General features: G+C 40.9%; 1 protein-coding gene across 14 annotated transcripts in view; it reads left to right on the top strand.

Moving 5' to 3' along the window:
* The window catches only part of Reps2 (RALBP1 associated Eps domain containing 2), a 223,985-nt gene that overhangs the window by 57,125 nt on the left and 146,460 nt on the right, over positions 1-20,400 (top strand). For all 14 annotated transcript variants that reach the window (XM_051142318.1, XM_051142320.1, XM_051142322.1 and 11 more), the window contains exon 2: positions 17,739-17,862. In XM_051142318.1, the coding sequence (XP_050998275.1) occupies positions 17,739-17,862 (124 nt within the window). The remainder of the gene's footprint in view (positions 1-17,738; positions 17,863-20,400) is intronic.

The raw sequence follows: 20,400 nt of genomic DNA on the forward strand, positions 1-20,400 counted from the left end.
GAAAAGTAGATCTAGCAGAGGATTTGCAGGACACATGTTGAAAAACATGAGAACTGATGAAATATAACTTAATTGATGGAAAAATATCTCATAGGCATTGTTGGAAGACTCAGAATAATGAGCGTTTCAATTCTTTGTATATTGAAAAATAGGTTTAAATTATTTTATAAGAATCATAACAAGATTATTTTAATAGGTATAAATATTTTTATCTTAAAGCGTATATGGCTCACAACAATATGATCTATATGAACTGGCAAAGGATGTGAAACACCTAACAGTATTTATAAAAGAAGCATAAAACAGGAGAAATTACTCACATGGTTTCCAAGTATACTGCATAACTATAGCAGTCAAGGCCGTGGCAGTAGCTGAATACAGATAGCTAGAACAGGACAAAGAACCTAGAAACAGGCCCGCAGAAATATGCCCAATTGAGTTTTGAAAAAAAAACTTTTACTTAATTTTGGTTTCTTAGGTGCTCGGCACTGGGCTGTTATTCCACTGCCTTGTGCTTGCTAGACAAACATCATACCATGGAGTCCCCGTCCCTTTCTTTATTCATTAACTTTTGAAATGAGTTGTCATATTGCCAAGTATGGTCTTGAATTCCTGGGCTGAAGATAATTCTTCCTTCTAAGCTTTCTGGCCAGCTGAGACTACAGGCACACATCATATTTTGTATTCTTTTAATTTTTTATCAACACATTTTAATTGTATATAGTAGGGGATCTCAGAATGATTCTATGTAAATGTACATGTACATCTATATGTATACTGTAAGCTGATCAAATCTAACCACTCCGTTTCCATCACATTCCCAATCTCTAGTAATTCCTATTATATTTTCAAGTTGATTTTAGCGTCTATGAAAGGAAAAACATACAATGCTTGTCCCTCTATGTATGCTTCATTTTACTTAGTATAAAGGCTCCCCAGTTCCGTTGTAGTTACCATATTGTGGCTATAAAGGAATGCAGCAGCAACAGGATAGATGGACAAGCCAGTGAAAGTGAGGGCAAGCAGGCAAAAAGAAGTTTCTTCCTTCCATGTCTTTGTTTTTCTATTTAACGTTTTAAAAATTATAGGCATGGTGAACATATTAGTGTTGCCAGGGGTGGTGGAGGGGCCAAAACCATGAGGGAATGAGTAGCTAAAAGTAGGCATCATGAGAAGTCCTTGTGATGGGAATGCTCTGTTTATGATGCATCAATGTCAGCATTGTGGCTGTGATATTGTACAGTAGTAATTGCCAGTATCATCAGGAGAAAATGGATAAAGAGTACAAAGGCTCTCTGTACCTATTTATTTATTTATTTCAGTACCCTTTCTTAAATCTGTATGTGGGTGTATACTTCAAATGAAAAAAAAAAACCCTCATGAATAGAAATGACAGATACTCGATGTAAAAGGATCAGAGTGTGAAAAGTACAGTACTAAGTGTTATCACTTTTATATCTGGTCATATGACTCCTTGTTATTATGAGACAGAGCCATGTGGGTTCATATGATTCCACGTGCATAGGTGTTTTTTTTTTCAAACACTGCAGGTTTGGGGGACTTTTCATTATGTGTCCATTGTCACTTGCTTCTTGATTTTTGTTAGAAATGAAACAATTTTTTTGATCGGGGATACAAGGCACTTTCCTCAACATAATAAAGGCTATATACAGCAAGCCAATAGCCAAAATCAAAGTAAATGGTGAGATACTCAAGGAAATTCCTCTAAAATCGGGAACAAGGCAAGGTTGCCCACTCTCTCCATATCTCTTCAATATAGTACTCGAAGTTCTAGCCAGAGCAACAAGACAACAAAAGGAGATCAAGGGTATCCAAATGGGAAAGGAGGAAGTCAAATTATCCCTATTTGCAGATGATATGATAGTGTACATAAGTGACCCTCAAAACTCCACCAGAGAACTCCTACAGCTGATAAACACCTTCAGCAAATTGGCTGGATACAAAATTAACTCAAAAAAGTCTGTAGCCTTCCTATACACAAAGGACAAGCTTGCAGAGGAAGAAATTAGGAAAACCACACCCTTCACATTAGCCACAAGCAATATAAAATATCTAGGAGTTACTCTAACTAAGCAAGTGAAGGACTTGTTTGAAAAAAATTTCAAACCTCTGAAGAAAGAGATTGAAGATGACATGAGAAGATGGAATGATCTTCCTTGCTCATGGATCGGGAGAAGTAACATAGTAAAAATGGCCATCCTACCAAAAGCAATCTACAGATTCAATGCAATCCCTATCAAAATAACTACACAATTTTTTAAAGACATTGTAAGTTCAATTCTGAACTTCATATGGAAAAACAAAAAACCCAGAATAGCTAAAACAATCTTGTACAATAAAAGGTGCTCCGGAGGAATCTCCATACCTGATCTCAAACTGTACTATAAAGCAATAGTAATTAAAACAGCATGGTACTGGCACAGCAACGGGCTGGTTGATCAGTGGAATCGAATCGAAGACCCAGATATGAATCCACACACATATGGTCACTTGATTTTTGACAAAGAAGCCAAATCCATTCAATGGAAAAAGGATAGCATCTTCAACAAATGGTGCTGGTCTAACTGGAGGTCTATGTGTAAAAAAATGCAACTGGACCCATATTTGTCACCTTGCACAAAACTCAAATCCAAGAGGATCAGAGACCTCAACATAAAACCAGAGACACTAAGTCACTTAGAGGAAAAAGTGGGGAAGAGCCTGGAACATATTGGCACAGGAGACAAATTCCTGAACAGAACACCAACGGCCCAGGCCTTAATGTCAACCATTAATAAATGGGACCTCATGAGGCTGAGAAGCTTCTGTAAGGCAGGAGACACTGTCAAGAGAACAAAGTGACAGCCTACAGACTGGGAAAAGATCTTCACCAACCCTCCATCTGACAAAGGTATAATATCCAAAATATATAAAGAACTCAAGAAAGTAAACACCACCAAACCAAATAACCCCATTGAGAAATGGGGCTTGGAACTAAACAGTGAATTCTCAACAGAGGAATATCAAATGGCTGAGAAACACTTAAAGAAATGCTCAACCTCCTTAGTCATCAGGGAAATGCAAATCAAAACAACTCTGAGATTCCATCTTACACCCATCAGAATGGCTAAGATCAAAAATTCAAGTGACACCACCTGCTGGCGAGGATGTGGGGAGAGAGGAACACTCCTTCATTGCTGGTGGGAATGCAAACTAGTACAGCCACTTTGGAAATCTATCTGGTGCTATCTCAGAAAAATGGGAATAGGGCTTCCTCAAGACCCAGCTATCTCACTCCTTGGAATATACCCAGAAGATACTCCAGCACACAAGAAAATTTGCTTAACCATGTTCATAGCAGCCTTATTCATAATAGCCAGAACCTGGAAACAGCCTAAGTGTCCCTCAGTAGAAGAATGGATAAAGAAACTGTGGTACATATACATTATGGAATACTACTCAGCTATTAAAAACAGGGAATTCCCGAAATTTCTGGACAAGTGGATTGAGCTAGAAATGATCATAATTAGTGAGTTAACCCAGAAGCAGAAAGACTCAAATGGTATATACTCACTTATATCTGGACACTAGCCCAAGGGGCATGTCCCACGAAAGCCTTCACTTACCAGGAAACTGGGACAGAGGGGAGGACATCCTATTGGGACTCTAGATGAGAGAAGCATGGGAGAATAGCAAAGTAGAAGGATCCAGAGGGTCCTAGAAACCTACAAGTAGAACATTATGATAGGCAGATTTGGGCCCAGGGGTCCCGCTCGAACTAAGGCACCAGCCAAGGACAATACAGGCGGTAAACTTTAAACCCCTACCCAGATCTAGCCAATGGTCAGAACATTCTCCACAGTTGAGTGGAGAGTGAGGTATGACTTTCACATGAACTCTGGTGCCTCATATGTGACCATGTCCCCTGAAGGGAGAGACCTGGTGGCACTCAGAGGAAGGATAGCAGGTTACCAAGAAGAGACTTGATACTCTATGAGCATATACAGGGGGAGGTAATCCCCCTCAGGAACAGTCATAGGGGAGGGGAATAAGGGGAAAATGGGGGAGCAGAGGGAAGAATGGGAGGATACAAGGGATGGGATAACCATTGAGATGTAACAAGAATAAATTAATAAAAAAACAATTTTTTTTTTCATTTCAGTTTCAGGATCTTTCATAACTATAGTTAACTTTCCTGATTTCATTTTTGTAGTAAGTTTTCATCAAAGGACAAGAGTTATTTTGTCTGGGGTGATTTTCCTCATTGCATACATTCCCTTCTGTTTTAAACAGAACTTTCCATTTTGAGTTTGGCCTATAGCTGCCCAAAGTAAAGGTTGAACTGCCTAGATTTCATTGTAGCTATATGTGAGTCTGTGACCAACTGAAGACATTCTATTTTGACTGAGGTACAAAATAAATGGGGCTACTGATTTACTTAAAAACAACAACAACAGCCGGGTAGTGGTGGCGCTCGCCTTTAATTCCAGCACTTGGTGGTGGTGGGGCAAAGGCAGGTGGATCTCTGTGAGTTTGAGGCCTGCCTGGTCTACAAAGCCTGTCTCGAAAAACCACCACCACCACCACCATCATCACCACCACCACCACCACCAAAAAGAACAAAAGTGAACAGATCACATAAAATACTTTCTATAAATGCAGTATATTCTGTATTGAATTGTCTCTTCCAAAAGATATGCTGACAACTCCAGTAGCTAAGATTTGGTCTTTGGGGATAGGGGAAGTAATCTAGTTAAGATGTGCTCATAGGATGGGCCTAATGCATTATGAGTATTGTTCCTATTCAATGACAATCACGCAAAGGCAGACTCATGGAGAGGGCACGTAACGTAACAATCATAACAGTGCATCTAAGCCAGTGGGTCTCAATCTGTGGGTCGCGACCCATAGGAGGTGTCAAACATCCCTTTCACAGGAGTCACCCAAGACCATTGGAAAACACAGATATTTACATTATGATTCACAACAGTAGCAACGTTAGTTATGAAGTAGCAATGAAATAATTTTATGGTTGGGCTCTCCACAACTTAAGGAACTGCATTGGTCGCAGTTTTGGGAAGGTTGAGAATCACTGGTCTAAGCTCCAAGGAACATCTGAGACTGGAGAAGCTAGCACAAGGCATGGAGCAGATGCTTCTGTTAAGGCCTTCTGAAGGGAGGAGCCCTGTTTGCTGATACCTCAGCTTTTGTATTCTAGTCTCCAGAACTGTAAAACAATAAATATGGATCTCTTGTTTTAAGGCACAGAATGTGCATAGTTATAACAGACCTAGGAAAATAGTACACTATTTTCACAGTTCTTTGGGGGTGCTCTGTTTTTAAGTGAGTCATGAGGATGGAGCCCTCATGAATGGGTTTAATATCCTTATAAAAGAGGCAGAAGAATGTTTGTCCATTCTATGGTGGCAGGAAACAGGAAGGAAGCACCATCTGTGGAGGGGAGGAGTGAAGGAGGTATAGGAGGAGAGGAAAGACACCTCTGTCCTTCATATCCCTAACCAAATACTCAATCTTAATCTGCTGGCATCTTGATCTTATATAGACTTAGATTCCAGAACTGGAATCCAATAGATTCTAGTAGAAATAAAGTTCTAACCTGAATACATTACCCAGTCCAAGGTAGCTTATTGCTAATGCTCAAATGGATTAAGTCGGGGAGTATTTAAAAATGGGCCTGCCATGCAAAGATCTCTTAATTTGAGTCCTGAGACATTTGGACTGGCTGTACCTTAGAAAAATCTCACTGTACCAAACAGGGACATTATTCTTTGCTTCAAAGTCTTCTCTTTCAGGTTCCGTATGCTTTTACCTCTGATTTGATGTGCTTGAATGCCAGGCAAAATGTAAGGTGAATAGTAGATGCAAGGCCTGGGTGGTTTCCATGGAGACCTTCCTTCTTTTGTTCAGCAGTTGTCAGGGAAACATTTAGTTTCAGTTTGTGGGGTCTACCTATTTCCACAGCTCTTGAAAGGGGTTTTGGTTAAATCTCAAATAACCTAATGAATTCAGAGCAGAATTTGTTTTATTCCTTTAGAATTACATTACATTTTCCTGCAACTCATGGAAGTTAACTAATTTTCTGTATTAAGTGATCAGACGACTCAATTGTACATATGCAATAAATGTCTTTATATTTGGGGGAGAAAACTGAGGTCCATAGACAGAGAAGTTAATTCCAGAAAATCAATGTTGAGTGCTACATGGTTCCAGTCTGTGTGGTTGTTTTTTGAGACAGGATCTCACAATAGCCTTGGGTGGCCTTGAACTTTTTATATGTGGCCAGGGTGACTTCAAATTTACAGTAATCCTCCTTTCTCAGCCTTCGAAGTTCTGGAATTTACATGTACTAGCCACTATGGCCACTTAGTCCTTGTACTTTAACCTTCCTTATGGTGTGAAAGACCTGCAGAAAACCGTTTACATGTTAAAAAAAAAACCTGGCTGGCTCAGCATGTGTGTTTATCGCTTTTAGTAGCTATTGTTGAATCGGTAGCTGGATCTGGTACTGGTGAGTGGAAACACTGGTGAGAGCACAGATTGTAGGCTTGAGCAATTCAAATAAGTGCAAATTCTCTAGACTATTACCTCTGTGGTGACAGCTTCCCACTATCTTCTTTGCAAACCCATCATGTGAGGTAGATTGCAAAATGCCTTTTAATCTTTGCAACTCCTCCCGTCAAGAGGTGGAGCCCATTCTTAGTCCTTAACACCTTCTTGTAACTTAAGTTGACCATATACTACAGTAAAAGTGACCTTGTGTGGCCTGTAAGCCCAAGCATGAAGAATCATTGCAATTTCTCACTGCTTTGGGAACTCTGCCACTATGTGGAAAAACCACAGGCTTGGGCTGCAGGAAGAAAGACCATGTGGAGGAAAACAGCAGCACAAAGCCAACCCAATAGTCACCTGCAGAAGTATAAGTGAAGCCACCTGAGACCCGTGGCATTTGGCCCAGATCCATATACTTGTCCAGCTGAACTCAGGCTAACTACTGAGCCCCAGAATTTTGAACTGAACAAGTACTGCTTTAAGGCACTTAACTTTAGGGGTGATCTGTTGTCCAGAGGTTGATACTTGATGTATCAGGTTTGGAAGCTCTTGTCTGATCAAGGTTCTCCTTTAACCTATCTTCTCAACATTCTTACTAACAGCATCTAGAAACAACTGTGGCTAATTAAGGAGAAAAGGGAATATTAGCAGGATTTTCAGTAGTTCCACCCTTTTGCTTTCCTAGGAAAGCTTCAGAGGACGTTTGAAAGATGCACATGTAGAGGGCAGTGGGGCCAGAACTACAGCCTGATCATACCATAGAATTGACCCAGTGAGGACTCTGGTATTCTAGATAGACCTTTTTTAGACTCAGTTCCTTGGAGTGATTCCACTGGCATAGTTGGCAGGATTCCAATACACCAGTTAAACAGCAAACCAGCAATTTACCAAAGGTGACTGTGACCACAGCCTCTGGAACCCAGGGCAGCAGCCGGAGTCTGAAACCTCAAAGTGTTCGCTGGAGCGGTTCTCTCTAGGATCGTCTTGAAGTGGAGTGATGAACAGCCAAGACCAAAAAGCCACACCTCTTGTTTTGGGCTCATATATATATCCTCTCAGAGTCTGTACCAGGATGTTTCTCAGTTGGCAAAGACCATGCCCCCACAAGAGGTGGTTTCTCTTCCAGTGAGCAAACATCACTTGTTCTCTCACAAGTCTGTTTTCAGTGGAAAAACACCACACACCCTCACACAAGTCTGTTTCACATCCCACATTTGGGGTAAAAACAAAAACATGTTTACATCCACTACACTTGTGCCACTAAGCTACATTTAAATCCATGTGGCTATATCATGGTGATATAGAGGACAGGAGTGTACTGCTGGTCATGAGACCCTGCTGTTGGTGAGAATGATCCTGAATATGGAAGAAGGGTCCTTCTCCAGATTTAGTGCCGTGGAGTAGGTGGCTTTGAATGCCACTGGGCTCTTTGGGGCAGGGACGGTATTAGGACATCAGGAAGTTGAGAGGTGTGTTTGTTATTTTAAGAACCAGATATGGTCTTCATTAGGAACTTGACAAAGAAGCCAAGTAATTGAAGTCAGATTGCTTAGCTCATCCAAGGTTGGTGTTTCTGGAATAAGTTTAGCTCCATGCCAGAAGCCTCCAGTTTATTTGGATTTGGGGTCAAGAGTAGAATTCCTGCGTGATCTAGACTGAACTTACATTTATTTATTTCCTCAGCATGCCAAAGATCTTTGTATAAGACTAGTGATCCACTTATTAGAAATGGTCTGGTTTGTCCTATTTATTATTAAGGTATTAGTTTTTTTTAAAAAGCCAAAAACAAATGTGTGCCCCAAATATTCTGCATAAAATTGAGAATATATTGAAATCAACTAAAGAAAATTCCAAATAACACAAAACTATGATTTCCCTTTTCTTTTGCTATCAATCTATCTGTCCATCCATCCATCATCTATCTATGTTATCATGTATGCATGTATGTGTGTATGTGTGTCTGTCTATCTATCTATCTATCTATCTATCTATCTATCTATCTATCTATCTAAAAACAGGGTCTTACTATGTAGTTCTGGCTGTCCTGGAACTCAATATGTAGACCAGAATTCAGAATTCAGCCTGCCTCTGCCTCCAGTGCTGGAATTAAAGGCATGCATCACTATAACTGACTATTTTTATCTTGAGACAGAGTCTTATTCTGAAGCTCAAGCTAGCCTGGGATTTACTATGTATCCCAAGTTGGCCTCCAAATTTATGGTGGTCCTCCTGTCTTAACTTCTTATGTGCTGTGATTAAAGGCATGCATCATAAGCCTGGCTTTTGCTTTTGAAAAGCACTAAAAATGTCAGAAAACGAACAATCTGCAAAGCTAATCCTTTGGCTGTGAGTTAAGTCTGAGTTGCCAGAACCAGCAGAAGCTTTATATAATTCTGGCAGTTCATTTGCGTTCACCTGAGATTTCTTTGCTTCCAGCTGCACAGAACTTCTGTGCTATGCAAAGCTCTGAAACTTGGGCCAGAATCCTGAAAGTAATTTTCTCTTGTAATCTGTGCTATAATTGCATTTTAATTCAGTTCTAGGGTCAAAACTGCTTGTGTGTATGTATCATTTTTTTCCCTTTCATTTCATTCGTCCCTGGTATTTAGGCCAGTGCCTGGAACAGTTTGTCTTTGATAAGTTTTATTTATTACTGTGGCTAATGCTATTCTTTTCTCCTAAACTGATGGAGAGGGCCCTTTGTGACTTGGTAGTTCACTTGATGGTCCACTTGCCCCTCTGCTGACCTTTGTGTGGTTGGCTCCCTATTTCTTCCCAGGTGTGTGCCAGCTCCGAGGAACCCTTGAACCTCTGGTGATGAGTACCCACATGATTGCAGCCATCTGGGCAGCTTAGAAAGCCACAGCCATTGGCTTGTCAAAGAAGGCCTAGCTGAGGTCACAAGATATCAGCACCATCAGTGATATCATCACGTTAGTCAGCATTCTCCTCATATTTAGGTGCACAATAAAAACATTACCAGAGAGCCAAGCATGACAACCTACACCTGTAATTCCAGAGCATGAGAGGGAGGTGAAAGCAGGAGTATCAGAAATTCAAGCCTAGTCTTGGCTACATGAGACCCTGTGGCTTTGACTCAAAGCCTCTTGGATAAGTGCCTGCTGTCCACCATAGCTGTCTTCACTTTGGTAGCATCCTTTCTTTGTATACAAGGACCTTTGCTGCCCATGCTCAGCATTGCAGGCTGTGAGCTGTGCAGGTTCTCTTCCTCCTTCCAAGACTCCTTAGAGAGTACCTCCCTGAAGGAGCTAGTATCTTGCTGTGGAAAGTAATCACTGCAGTGAGATCTGTACAGATGAGGGGACCTGTCTTCTTACTTTCAAGAATACTTCACATTAACCAACCTGTTGGTGGATGCAACTCAGGAGTCTTGGGTTCTACGACAGTAAAGAGCAGATACTTGGTTCCAGAACTTGATTGACTTGACCTCAGACTCATGGGCATCAAACTGCAGTATTACTGTCAGTTGATGAAGTCTGCTCTTAGCTACTAAGGGGGAGGGTTGTTCACTTCATGGCTGAGTTGAACCTCATGCAACCCAGACTTCTCAGGTTGTTTTTGTTTGTTTGTTTTGTTTTTGTTTTTCCTGACAAGGTTTCTTTGTGTAACAAGCTCTGGCTGTCCTGGACTCTCTTTGTAGACCAGACCAGGGTGGCCCCAAACTCGCAGAGATCCACGTGCCTCTGCCTCAGGGACTTTTCAGCTTGTTAACATATGGTCCTCTAACTCTGTGTCTTCTAACCACTTGTGAGGTCTATCTCTTACCCCAGTGCTGTGATAAGTTAAATTTGGGTGGTCTGACTTGTTATTTTCCTTTTTTACATCCTCCAGGGTAGCTCAGTTTTAAACCAAAGGTTCTCTCTCAAGATTGCACCTGGCCACATTGCTTTCCAAATCATATAGAGAGTACAAAATGGGATTACCCCTCCATTACTGACCTATCTGCTGGAAGACCCAGTCTCATCAAAACCCACAACTAGACTTGAGGCTTGTGGAGTTGTCCTGTGGGTAGGACTGTCAGTTTCTTTTCAACAAGGCCATCTCCACCTGGCTTACTTGTGGATGAGGCTTCTGGTTCCCATCCTCCCTCCCCGACGTGGGAGCCTTGTGATTGGAGCTGTGCTCTATTTGGCAACACTATTTGTAACTATGTAATTTTTTAGCTTTCCCATCTGTGTAGCTAAGGATGACCTTGAACTTTTGATCTCCTGTCTCTAACTCCTAAATGCCGGGATTATAGGTATACATCACCTCTTGGCTTGCCTATGGCTCTTGTACTTTTTCAGTTGGTCTGTCACTGCCTTTGCAAATTTCTGCAACTTTTATTCTTACATTTTTTCTTTTAAAATAGAGCTTATAGTTTTCCCCTAGCCTATGATCAGGCAGTATCTGGGTCCTTTACACTTTAGAAATTTTATTTGTAAATCAATTCAAAATTTCTTAAAGACCTTAGTGTGTAAGACCTGAAACTCTGGCTGGGCATGGTGACACATGCTTTTAATTCCAGCACTAGAGAGAGAGAGAGAGAGAGAGAGAGAGAGAGAGAGAGAGAGAGAGAGAGAGAGAGAGAGAGAGAGAGAGAGAGGCAGGCAGATCTCTGTGAGTTTGAGGTCTACACAGTGAATTCCAGTACAGCCCATGGCTAAGAAGAAAGACTGTCTCAACGAACACACACACCTGAAATAATACCCTCAACACACACACACACACACACACACACACACACACACACACACACACACACGAGAAACTAACCAACCAACTCAAAACACCTGGAACTTTGGAAGCAAACATTTCAGGATAGAGGCTGAGGCATGGTTTTCATGAAAAGCACTTCAGTAGCCCCAGAGTTGACATGAAATTAAAAAGCTTCTGCAAACCAAAGGAAACAATTGATAAAATGAAGAGACACCGTACAGGATGGGAGAACAACCCTTTCCAACTATATGTCTGACAGGGGATTAATTTCTTGAATCTATAAGCACTTCCAAAAATTAAACATCAAATTAACCAAATCATTGAATTAGTAAATGGGCAAATGAATGGGCAGATATCAAAGGTAGAAATACAAGTAGATAATAAATATTTGGAAAAGTGTGCAAATTGAAATATTGACATTTCAGCTGGGTGCTGGTAGTGGACTGTTTTAATCCCAGCACTCAGGAGGCAGAGGCAGGTGGATCTTCTTGAGTTTGAGGCCAGCCTGGTCTACAAATCAAGTCTAGGACAGCCAGGACTCTGCTATACAGAGAAATTCTGTCTTGAAAAACCAACCAACCAACCAACCAAAAACCCCAAACTAAACTAAACCAAACCAACAACAAACAACAAACAAAGCACACTGAAATTTCATCTGACAGCAGTCAAAATAGGTTATTAAGAAAGTAAATGATAATAAATGCTAGAAAGGATGTGGTAAATATAACCCCTGGGGGCTGGAGAGATGGCTCAGAGGTTAGGAGCACTGGCTGCTCTTTCAGAAGTCCTGAGTTCAATTCCCAGCAACCACATGGTGGCTCAAAGCCATCTATAAATGTAATGATACCGTTTCCTGGTCTGTGGGTGTACATGCAGGCAGAGCACTGTATACATAATAATAAATAAATAAATCCTTTTTTAAAAAGAGACCCTTATTTACTACTAGAGGTAGTGTGAACTGGTGCCCCCACTGTGGAAGTCAATGTGGCGATTCCTTAGAAAACTAAAAATACTTTCTGATCTGCCTTCTGCAGTGGAACTGCTGCCAAGACCCTCATGGGGAACCCTCAGGCACTATAGAAAATATAAAGGCCAAGATCCAGGATAAGGAAGCCACTTCTCCTGATGAGCCAAGGCTGCTCTTTGCAGGCAAGCAGAGAGAAGATGGCCTTACTTTGTCTGACTACAAGGTTCAAAAAGAGTCCACCTGTCATCCTTTGATGAGACTTCATAGAGGTGCTGAGAAGAGGATGAAGTCTTACAGCCCTCCCAAGAAGAATGAACAGCAGAGAAAGAAGGTTAAGCTGGCTGTGTGGAAATGTAGAAGGTGGTTGAAAGCAGCACAGTTAGTTGCCTTTGTTGAGAGTGCCCTTCTTATGGGTATGGTGCTGGAGTTTTCATAGCCAGCCACTTTAACAGACATTATTGTGGTGAGTGTTGTCTGACTTAACTGATTCAGCAAATCAGAAGACAAGTAACTGTTTTTTATGAGTTAATAAAAAGATAGGAACATTAAAAAAGCTAAAAATAGGACTTCAAGATAGCTCCTTGGGTAAAGGCACATGCCACTAACCCTGATGACCTGAGGTCAACTCCTTAGATCCTTAGGGTAGAAGGAGAGAACTGATTGTCCTCTGAATTCTCCATGTGTGCCATGGCACATGAATGTGCACACACATACTGAAATTTATTTTAAAAGAACTAAAATTGGCGGAATCTCCATACCTGATCTCAAACTGTACTATAAAGCAATAGTAATTAAAACAGCATGGTACTGGCACAGCAACAGGCTGGTTGATCAGTGGAATCGAATCGAAGACCCAGCTATGAATCCACACACATATGGTCACTTGATTTTTGACAAAGAAGCCAAATCCATTCAATGGAAAAAGGATAGCATCTTCAACAAATGGTGCTGGTCTAACTGGAGGTCTATGTGTAAAAAAATGCAACTGGACCCATATTTGTCACCTTGCACAGACCTCAAATCCAAGTGGATCAAAGACCTCAACATAAAACCAGAAACACTAAGTCAGTTAGAAGAAAAAGTGGGGAAGAGCCTGGAATATATGGGCACAGGAGACAACTTCCTGAACAGAACACCAACAGCCCAGTCCTTAATGTCAACAACTAATAAATGGGACCTCATGAGGCTGAGAATCTTCTGTAAGGCAGGAGACACTGTCAAGAGAACAAAGTGACAGCCTACAGACTGGGAAAAGATCTTCACCAACCCTCCATCTGACAAAGGTATAATATCCAAAATATATAAAGAACTCAAGAAAGTAAACACCACCAAACCAAATAACCCCATTGAGAAATGGGGCTTGGAACTAAACAGAGAATTCTCAACTGAGGAGTATCAAATGGCTGAGAAACACTTAAAGAAAGAAACACTTAAAGAAAGAAACACTGAGGTACAGCTTCTGAGTGTGTTCTTCAAGTTCTCTTCCATATTGTTGTTGAGTGTGCCAATTGACGCCCACTAGGGTATGCTGGACACAAGAAAGTGGGTCTCTAGAGTGGCAAGGCATCACTGAGATACTCTGCTTTCTGAATCTCAGGCCTAGGATTAATAATGGAGAACAGTTAAGTTTGAACCAGTACTCTCCTAGCTGAAGAAGTGGGGAACAGAGCAGTTCAAAATCTCTTATATTCTTGTAGGAACTCTTAGATATATGATGTGATATAGCTAAAGGTAATAATTTAGCAGCTACTCATGAAAGTAATTACAATACGTGAGAGAATGTTCTATTTGTACAGGCTGTGAAGACTAACCCAGTAGACATTCATTGAGCAGAAAAGTGTACAGCAAACATCGTAAAGTATGAGTGTTAGGGAACAGCCATGATAGAAACCACATCATTAACTTGTACTGGGCACTGGGGAGATGAAGGATGAGATGTGACAGGGTGCAATGCAAACAATTAACAGCACCAACAGTGTATTTCCTTCTTTTGCTTCTTTCTTGCCAGGAAGTGAGCTGTTCTGCCTGCCTGATAGACCTCTTGTCCTGATACACTGTCCATACTAGACTGAGATCAGTGAAACTGACTGAAATAAACCCTTCCCCTCTTTTTTTAACCCTTCCCTCTTTTAGTGGTTTGTGTCAGGTATTTTGTCACGGCAATGGAAAGTCTGACATAGTGTCATGGAATTGCATAAGGGTTCAGAGTTAGTATCAGTCATTGGGTAACTTGAAGAACAAGTCTGGCAGGCAAAGAAACAAAGACACATTTGGCTTCTATGTGGAGGACTCCTGAATGGGTACTGAGAAACAGACTAGTGTCTGCTATGACTAGAGCCTTAGTTTACTTCAGGGTAGGGCTGGTTGGAAGGGTGATTTGGCCTCAAAAGTCATACGCAGGATTGAGTTTTCCAGGAAGGACATAAGGAGCCTGGGAAGCTATTTGGAACTGAAACGGGGCCTGGTTCTCCTAAATAGACTGTGGTGGGAACCCTGAGGCTGCTGGAGAAAGGTGCACAATCTAGAGCAGGGCTTGAACCTGGTAAGCTGAGAGCAGCATCTGAGCTCACCAGCTGCAGGAGAGAGAGGGAGGGGGGGGGGGGGGCGGGCAAGCAGAGAGGGAGGAGGTCTTGGAGAGTTCTTCTAGCTCCTCCTACTACAAACTAAAAGAGTTTAGGCCATTCTGTGGAGTCCTTTAAAAATATTTGAAGGAGAGAAGCATATCCAAACCTTTGAACTATTCCAAAAATTTATTGTCTTTCATCTGGGAAAAAAGTACTATTTCAGGCAAACTGGAGCATGTACAGACTGGTTACTTAGCACAGTTACTTAGTCCTACAGAAACAGGTAGGAGGGAAGCTATTTTAGTGGCATCAACCTCCTACCGGAACTGTCTCCATATTCCTCCCAAATGGCCAGTGAATTTTTCTGATTTGTATCCAACATCTAGTTAATGTACATCTGTAAGTTGTAAGGAAGTTGATTTCATCCATTCCATTTTGCCATCTCCTGCTTTCCACCTGAGAAAACAAACCCTAGTCCATAGGCTTTCATCCTGTACTGAGAATCTGCACAGTATATAATCTAAGATGGATCCAGCAGAGTGTGTTAAACATTTGGAGTGAACTAAAGAAGAGGGGTGAAGGAGCTAGCTTATGAAATACCTCCTGCTAATTGAGTAGCTGGATATATCTCCTCCTCCTCCTCTTCCTCCTCCTCCTCCTCTTTCTTCTGTTTTTCGAGACAGGGTTTCTCTGTAGCCCTGGCTGTCCTGAACTTGCTTTTGTAGACCAGGCTGGCCTTGAACTCACAGCGATCCACCTGCCTCTGCCTCTTGAGTGCTGGGATTAAGGGCATGTGCCACCACTCCCTGCTATCACTTTCTTCTTTAGATATCATTAAACTATTTCTACTCATACCTTATAATTTTTCCATGGAGAGTTCACCAGAAGATGCTTTGAATCTTGAACCAAACCAAACCAAACCAAAATTATCAAAACAAAACAAAACCCTTCTAGAAGCAGCTTGCCTTTTGGATTGAGAAATCTCAGGCTGATAAGGCTCTGCTACATAGGTAAATTCCAAAGGTTTAAAATTATTTTCAGTTCCTTGAAGCTTGTGTATTTCAGAAGGCTCTTGGCATGTCTCTAGGAGGTTTGGTATACAAAGAGCAAGGCATGACCTAAGGGTTTACTGTGCTTATATATGTCTATTCTATTTTGGCTAAAGTGCAGTGATTCTAACAGTATATATCAAAATACAGAACTAAATATAAATGAGCTTGTTTTCTGATGTCAGATAAAGTACTATGATGAATATTTTACCAGCGATTTCAGTTACCTGTTGTAAAACACTTTCTGGTTTAAGATAGTAGTTATGGTAAAGGAATAACTCTAAATCAACTTGATAGTAAATGCAACCTTTTGTTCGTTTGTTTTTTGAAACAAGGTTTCTATGTGCTCTTGCTGTCCTGGAACTTCCTCTATATACTGGGTTGGCCTCAAAGTAAACTTACACCTTTAAAAAAGTTTTTTTTTTGTTACATTATGTTTATTTACTTAACGTGTGGATGCATGCGCCATGGATGCATGAGCTATAGTGTACAAGTGTGGCCATCAGAGAACAGCCTGCAGGGGTTGGCTCTCTCCTTTCTTCATGTAGGTCCTGGTGATAAAACTGAGGTGGTCAGGCACCCCTGCCTACAGAAACATCTTGATGACCTCCCAAATTCACACTTTCTGAAATGTAATTGTTTACTTTAGTAAACATAGTTCATTTGTTCACCTGCAAAGGACTATAATGTCGTTGTATTAGGAGTTATCCTAGAAGACAACTATCTTGATGCACAAGTGCTGTTGGCCATGTTTTCCATGTACAGCCTCATCTATAACGTAAGATATGTAATTTACGTATTCACAGTAGTGGACAATTACATTTTATTTTGAGTGTAAGTTTCATTTACTTGATTGCGTCTTGGGTCGCTATTTTTGTGTGAGGAGGTAAAAGAAAGTTGCCCCTGGCCTTGAAGAGAATGCATGCTGATGGGAGGCAGAGCGCAACAGAGAACTAGAGTAGAATGGACAGTATTGGAATTTGAATCTGGGGAAATGAACCACCATGAACCTAACTTGAACAATTATTAACTCTCAGCTATACCAGATTCCCCCACATGCTCAGCCTTTTCTCTCTTTATTTTTTTGAAATACGTCCAAAACTGTATCACGAGATGGGCATTTTCCAACATTTGAATAGAGTGCTTTCAGAATGCACTGGAAAAATTAACTATTATGCCCAAGAGTAGAGGAGAAATAGTTGAAGTCAGTCTAGGTGTGAAGGAAGATGTTCTCATTGTAGGGGGCAGAATGGGACCAACAATTATTGCAGTGTAAAGTATTTATGTGCATAGTGCCTTTTTGTTTCTCTGAAATGGGCACCTGAGGTATAATTTACTCAGAAGTGACTTTGCTTGATAATTTTATTTTTGTGATACTGGGGTTGAATCTAGGGCTTTGTGCATGGTAGGTAAGTGTGTTGCCACTGAGTTTCATCTCTAGCTTTGGACTAATTCACATTCAACTTTGGTAAGGCAGGATAATGCATAAGTAGTGGTAATGACTAATCTGTTCTTTCCACTCCAGTGACTTTCTAGACTTTGTACATTAGCACCTACCCCCTGAAAAGTCACCCATTCTCTTTTATAAAAAGAGTAACAGCCATCATTTGTCATCTTTATTTTTGTCTTCAAAAGAGGAGGAATAATCACTTCTGAAACACTGTGAGTAGGTGGAAATTGATGATTTGAATAAAAAACCTCTCTGTAAACTAGAGGGAAAAAATCCTCGACCATTGCATACACATAGGTTCCCAGGGGGCTTTTTGGTTAGTTATATGGTGAAATCCTTGAGCTTTCATCATACAGCATTGTCCCATTTTTCCTGTTATGAAATGGCGTTTTCAGCATTGCTCTTCTTGTCTGTTTCAGATCACAGAACTGTGTGGTGCAAAGCGGATTGGTTATTTTGGTCCAACACAGTTTTATGTTGCCCTGAAATTGATTGCTGCAGCACAGTCTGGCCTTCCTGTGCGGACAGAGAGTATTAAATGTGGTGAGTAGCTCACATTTATATGTTTTATTGTCCACAACAGGCTTCTTTTTTGTGTGAATTCTTTTTGGTGTGTCTAAGATCCGTTCTATAAGCTTTTGTGGCATTTCTTCCAGCTTCCTCTACCCCCTGTTAAATAAAATAAGGAAACTCATCAAGTAGTTTTCATTTCTGTTTTTTTTTTTCTTTCCAATGATGAAAAAATTCATAGAGTGACCTGGTATTAGTTCCTTTTAGCTGGTGGTTAAGATAGATTTTGTTCTTTAGCAAGATGAGATTGGGACAGGAATTCTCCAGCCTATGGCAAAATCATAACATTCCATTTACTTTTCCACATGAGGTACCAGTAATATCATTTAAGGCTCTGATAGGGGTTAGGATGGAATAATGAAAGAGGTACAGGGACTTGGCTGTCCTTTTCTCTTCCCCATTCCTATCTGCTCATGTTTTAAATCTGTGTTCCTGAATTGACTGTTCTGATGATGTTGGAGTTATCAAGATTTTGGCAGGATGAATTTATCTTCTCAAGAGTTCTCTTCTGCTTTTTTGTTCTTTCCCATGCTGGGATGGAACCCAGGCTTCTACCACTGAGCCACATCCCTAACTGCCTTCTTGGAGTTCTCAAGAGCCAGGTGGCAACACATGGAGAAGGCACGTTAATCACTCTAAACTAAATCAAACAGAATTCAGATTCCCTGGAAGTTTCTGAGGAAATTTTAAAGAAGCCTTCCTGGTCTGCTTGTCACCCCTTGTCAGTTCCCTTGAGAATCACCTGGAGTGCTTTAAACACAACGTGAAAATATGGGAAATTCATATTTAATTAGCCTGTAGCCCATCTAGAGCAGTAGGACTTTTGAGAAACCTGTTGGTGATTCTTACATGGGACCAGGCTTGAGAATAACTTCTTATGAAAGTCATGTGAAACATATCCAAGAACTTTGCTTACATAACTATGAATATATATTTCATGATATTGGCACACAGGGTGTATCACTTAAGGGAACACTTAATATCAGCGTTGCTTAAGTGCTAAATATGCATTTACACGACCCTACTGGTTAAGGCCTCCCTAATGTTCATACTAAGGGTTTGGTAGCCTCACCATACTTGCAACTGGAGTTAAATCGATAACTGAACAGTTTGCCAGGTGAGTGGGAGTGCAACTTATGGAACACAGAGAATTCTTGTTGTCTTTCCTTTCTGGAGTCTGAACTTGAGCATGTGTGAGGGGGGTCAGACAGGATTCAGGGTAGGATTCTTAATCTTTTTGTGAATACCACAAACCATTTTGTCAAATTGAATCCTTCTTGGGCTTATTTATTTATTTTTATTTTAGGGTCCTGGAATCAAACCCAGGGCCTTGGGCATACTAAGCATATGCTTTTCTATTGAGCTCCATTCCAGTCCAGAACATTGTTTCAAATGTGTACAAAGAAATAGAATTATAAAGGAAACAAATTAGCATATCTATAGCAATATGCATACTTCTTTATTAAATAAAATATCCCACAGTGGTTGAAACAGCTGTCATACCTGCAGAGCAGTAATGTGCATGTACAATACATCAGGCTGCTTACAACTGTAATGACATTAAAAAAAACCCCTGGAAAGTTGCAAGTGCTATAATGATGCCATAAGGGTTGGCTGCCTCCATGCTTCATGGAAAGAAGGGATTTAACTTCTGTTAGGGTAGGAGAAATAAAGCTGTGGGCTTTCTCGCTCTCATTTAGGTAGCAGACCCCTTGCTTTCTTTTCTATAGTCCCCTTGGGATCTCTGAATGGTGCCATTCATGTTGTCTTCAGGACTGTGTTTCTCCAAAATGGCTCATGCTCTGTAGGTAGTTTGGCACACTTTGTAGTAGAAGGAAAGACAGCTAGTAGGAAAGATGAATATATATGAATGTGCTTAATTCTAAGAGTTTCCCCCTTATTGTTAGGTGTCCTTTTAGCAAACTTTTAATGAGTTATGACTTGGGATGAAATACTTCATTGTTGTAGCCCAGACTGGCTTTGAACTCATGACTCTGACTACCTAACTGCTTCAGTCTCCCAAATGGCACCTGGCTTAAAATTCTTGGCAAAGTAAAAATGTGGCAACTTTATAGCGGTCCTTGGTGAGGTAGTAGAGATTTCTACTGTTCTGTGAAATCACAAAATTTCTGAGCCATGTTATAATTTGGGACCTACCACTGCAAGGATCCTTAGGCAAGCCATTTTCCTCCTGAGGTTCCTCGATGGAAAATGGCCATTCTCAACCCAGAAGACTTTGTACCTTCAGGAGCTATTAGCCAGTGTGTGCAAACATTTTTTTTTCTGTTTATCATAATGATGGAGAGGCAGCTACAGGCATCTAGTGGGTAGTGGCCAGACATGGTACTAAATGTCCTGCACTGTATGGAACAGGGTCCCTTCTCCCACAACAAAGAACTTTCCAGTCTAATATGCAAGGAAGTGCCAACTCTGAGAAAGTCGCCTGTAAGATGAGACTCAAGCCTTTTTAGGCACAGTGGGGTTTCTAATCTTGCCTCCTTCCTTGCCTCT

This window comes from Acomys russatus, chromosome X (genome assembly GCF_903995435.1).
Source record: "Acomys russatus chromosome X, mAcoRus1.1, whole genome shotgun sequence".
Classification (NCBI taxonomy): domain Eukaryota; kingdom Metazoa; phylum Chordata; class Mammalia; order Rodentia; family Muridae; genus Acomys; species Acomys russatus.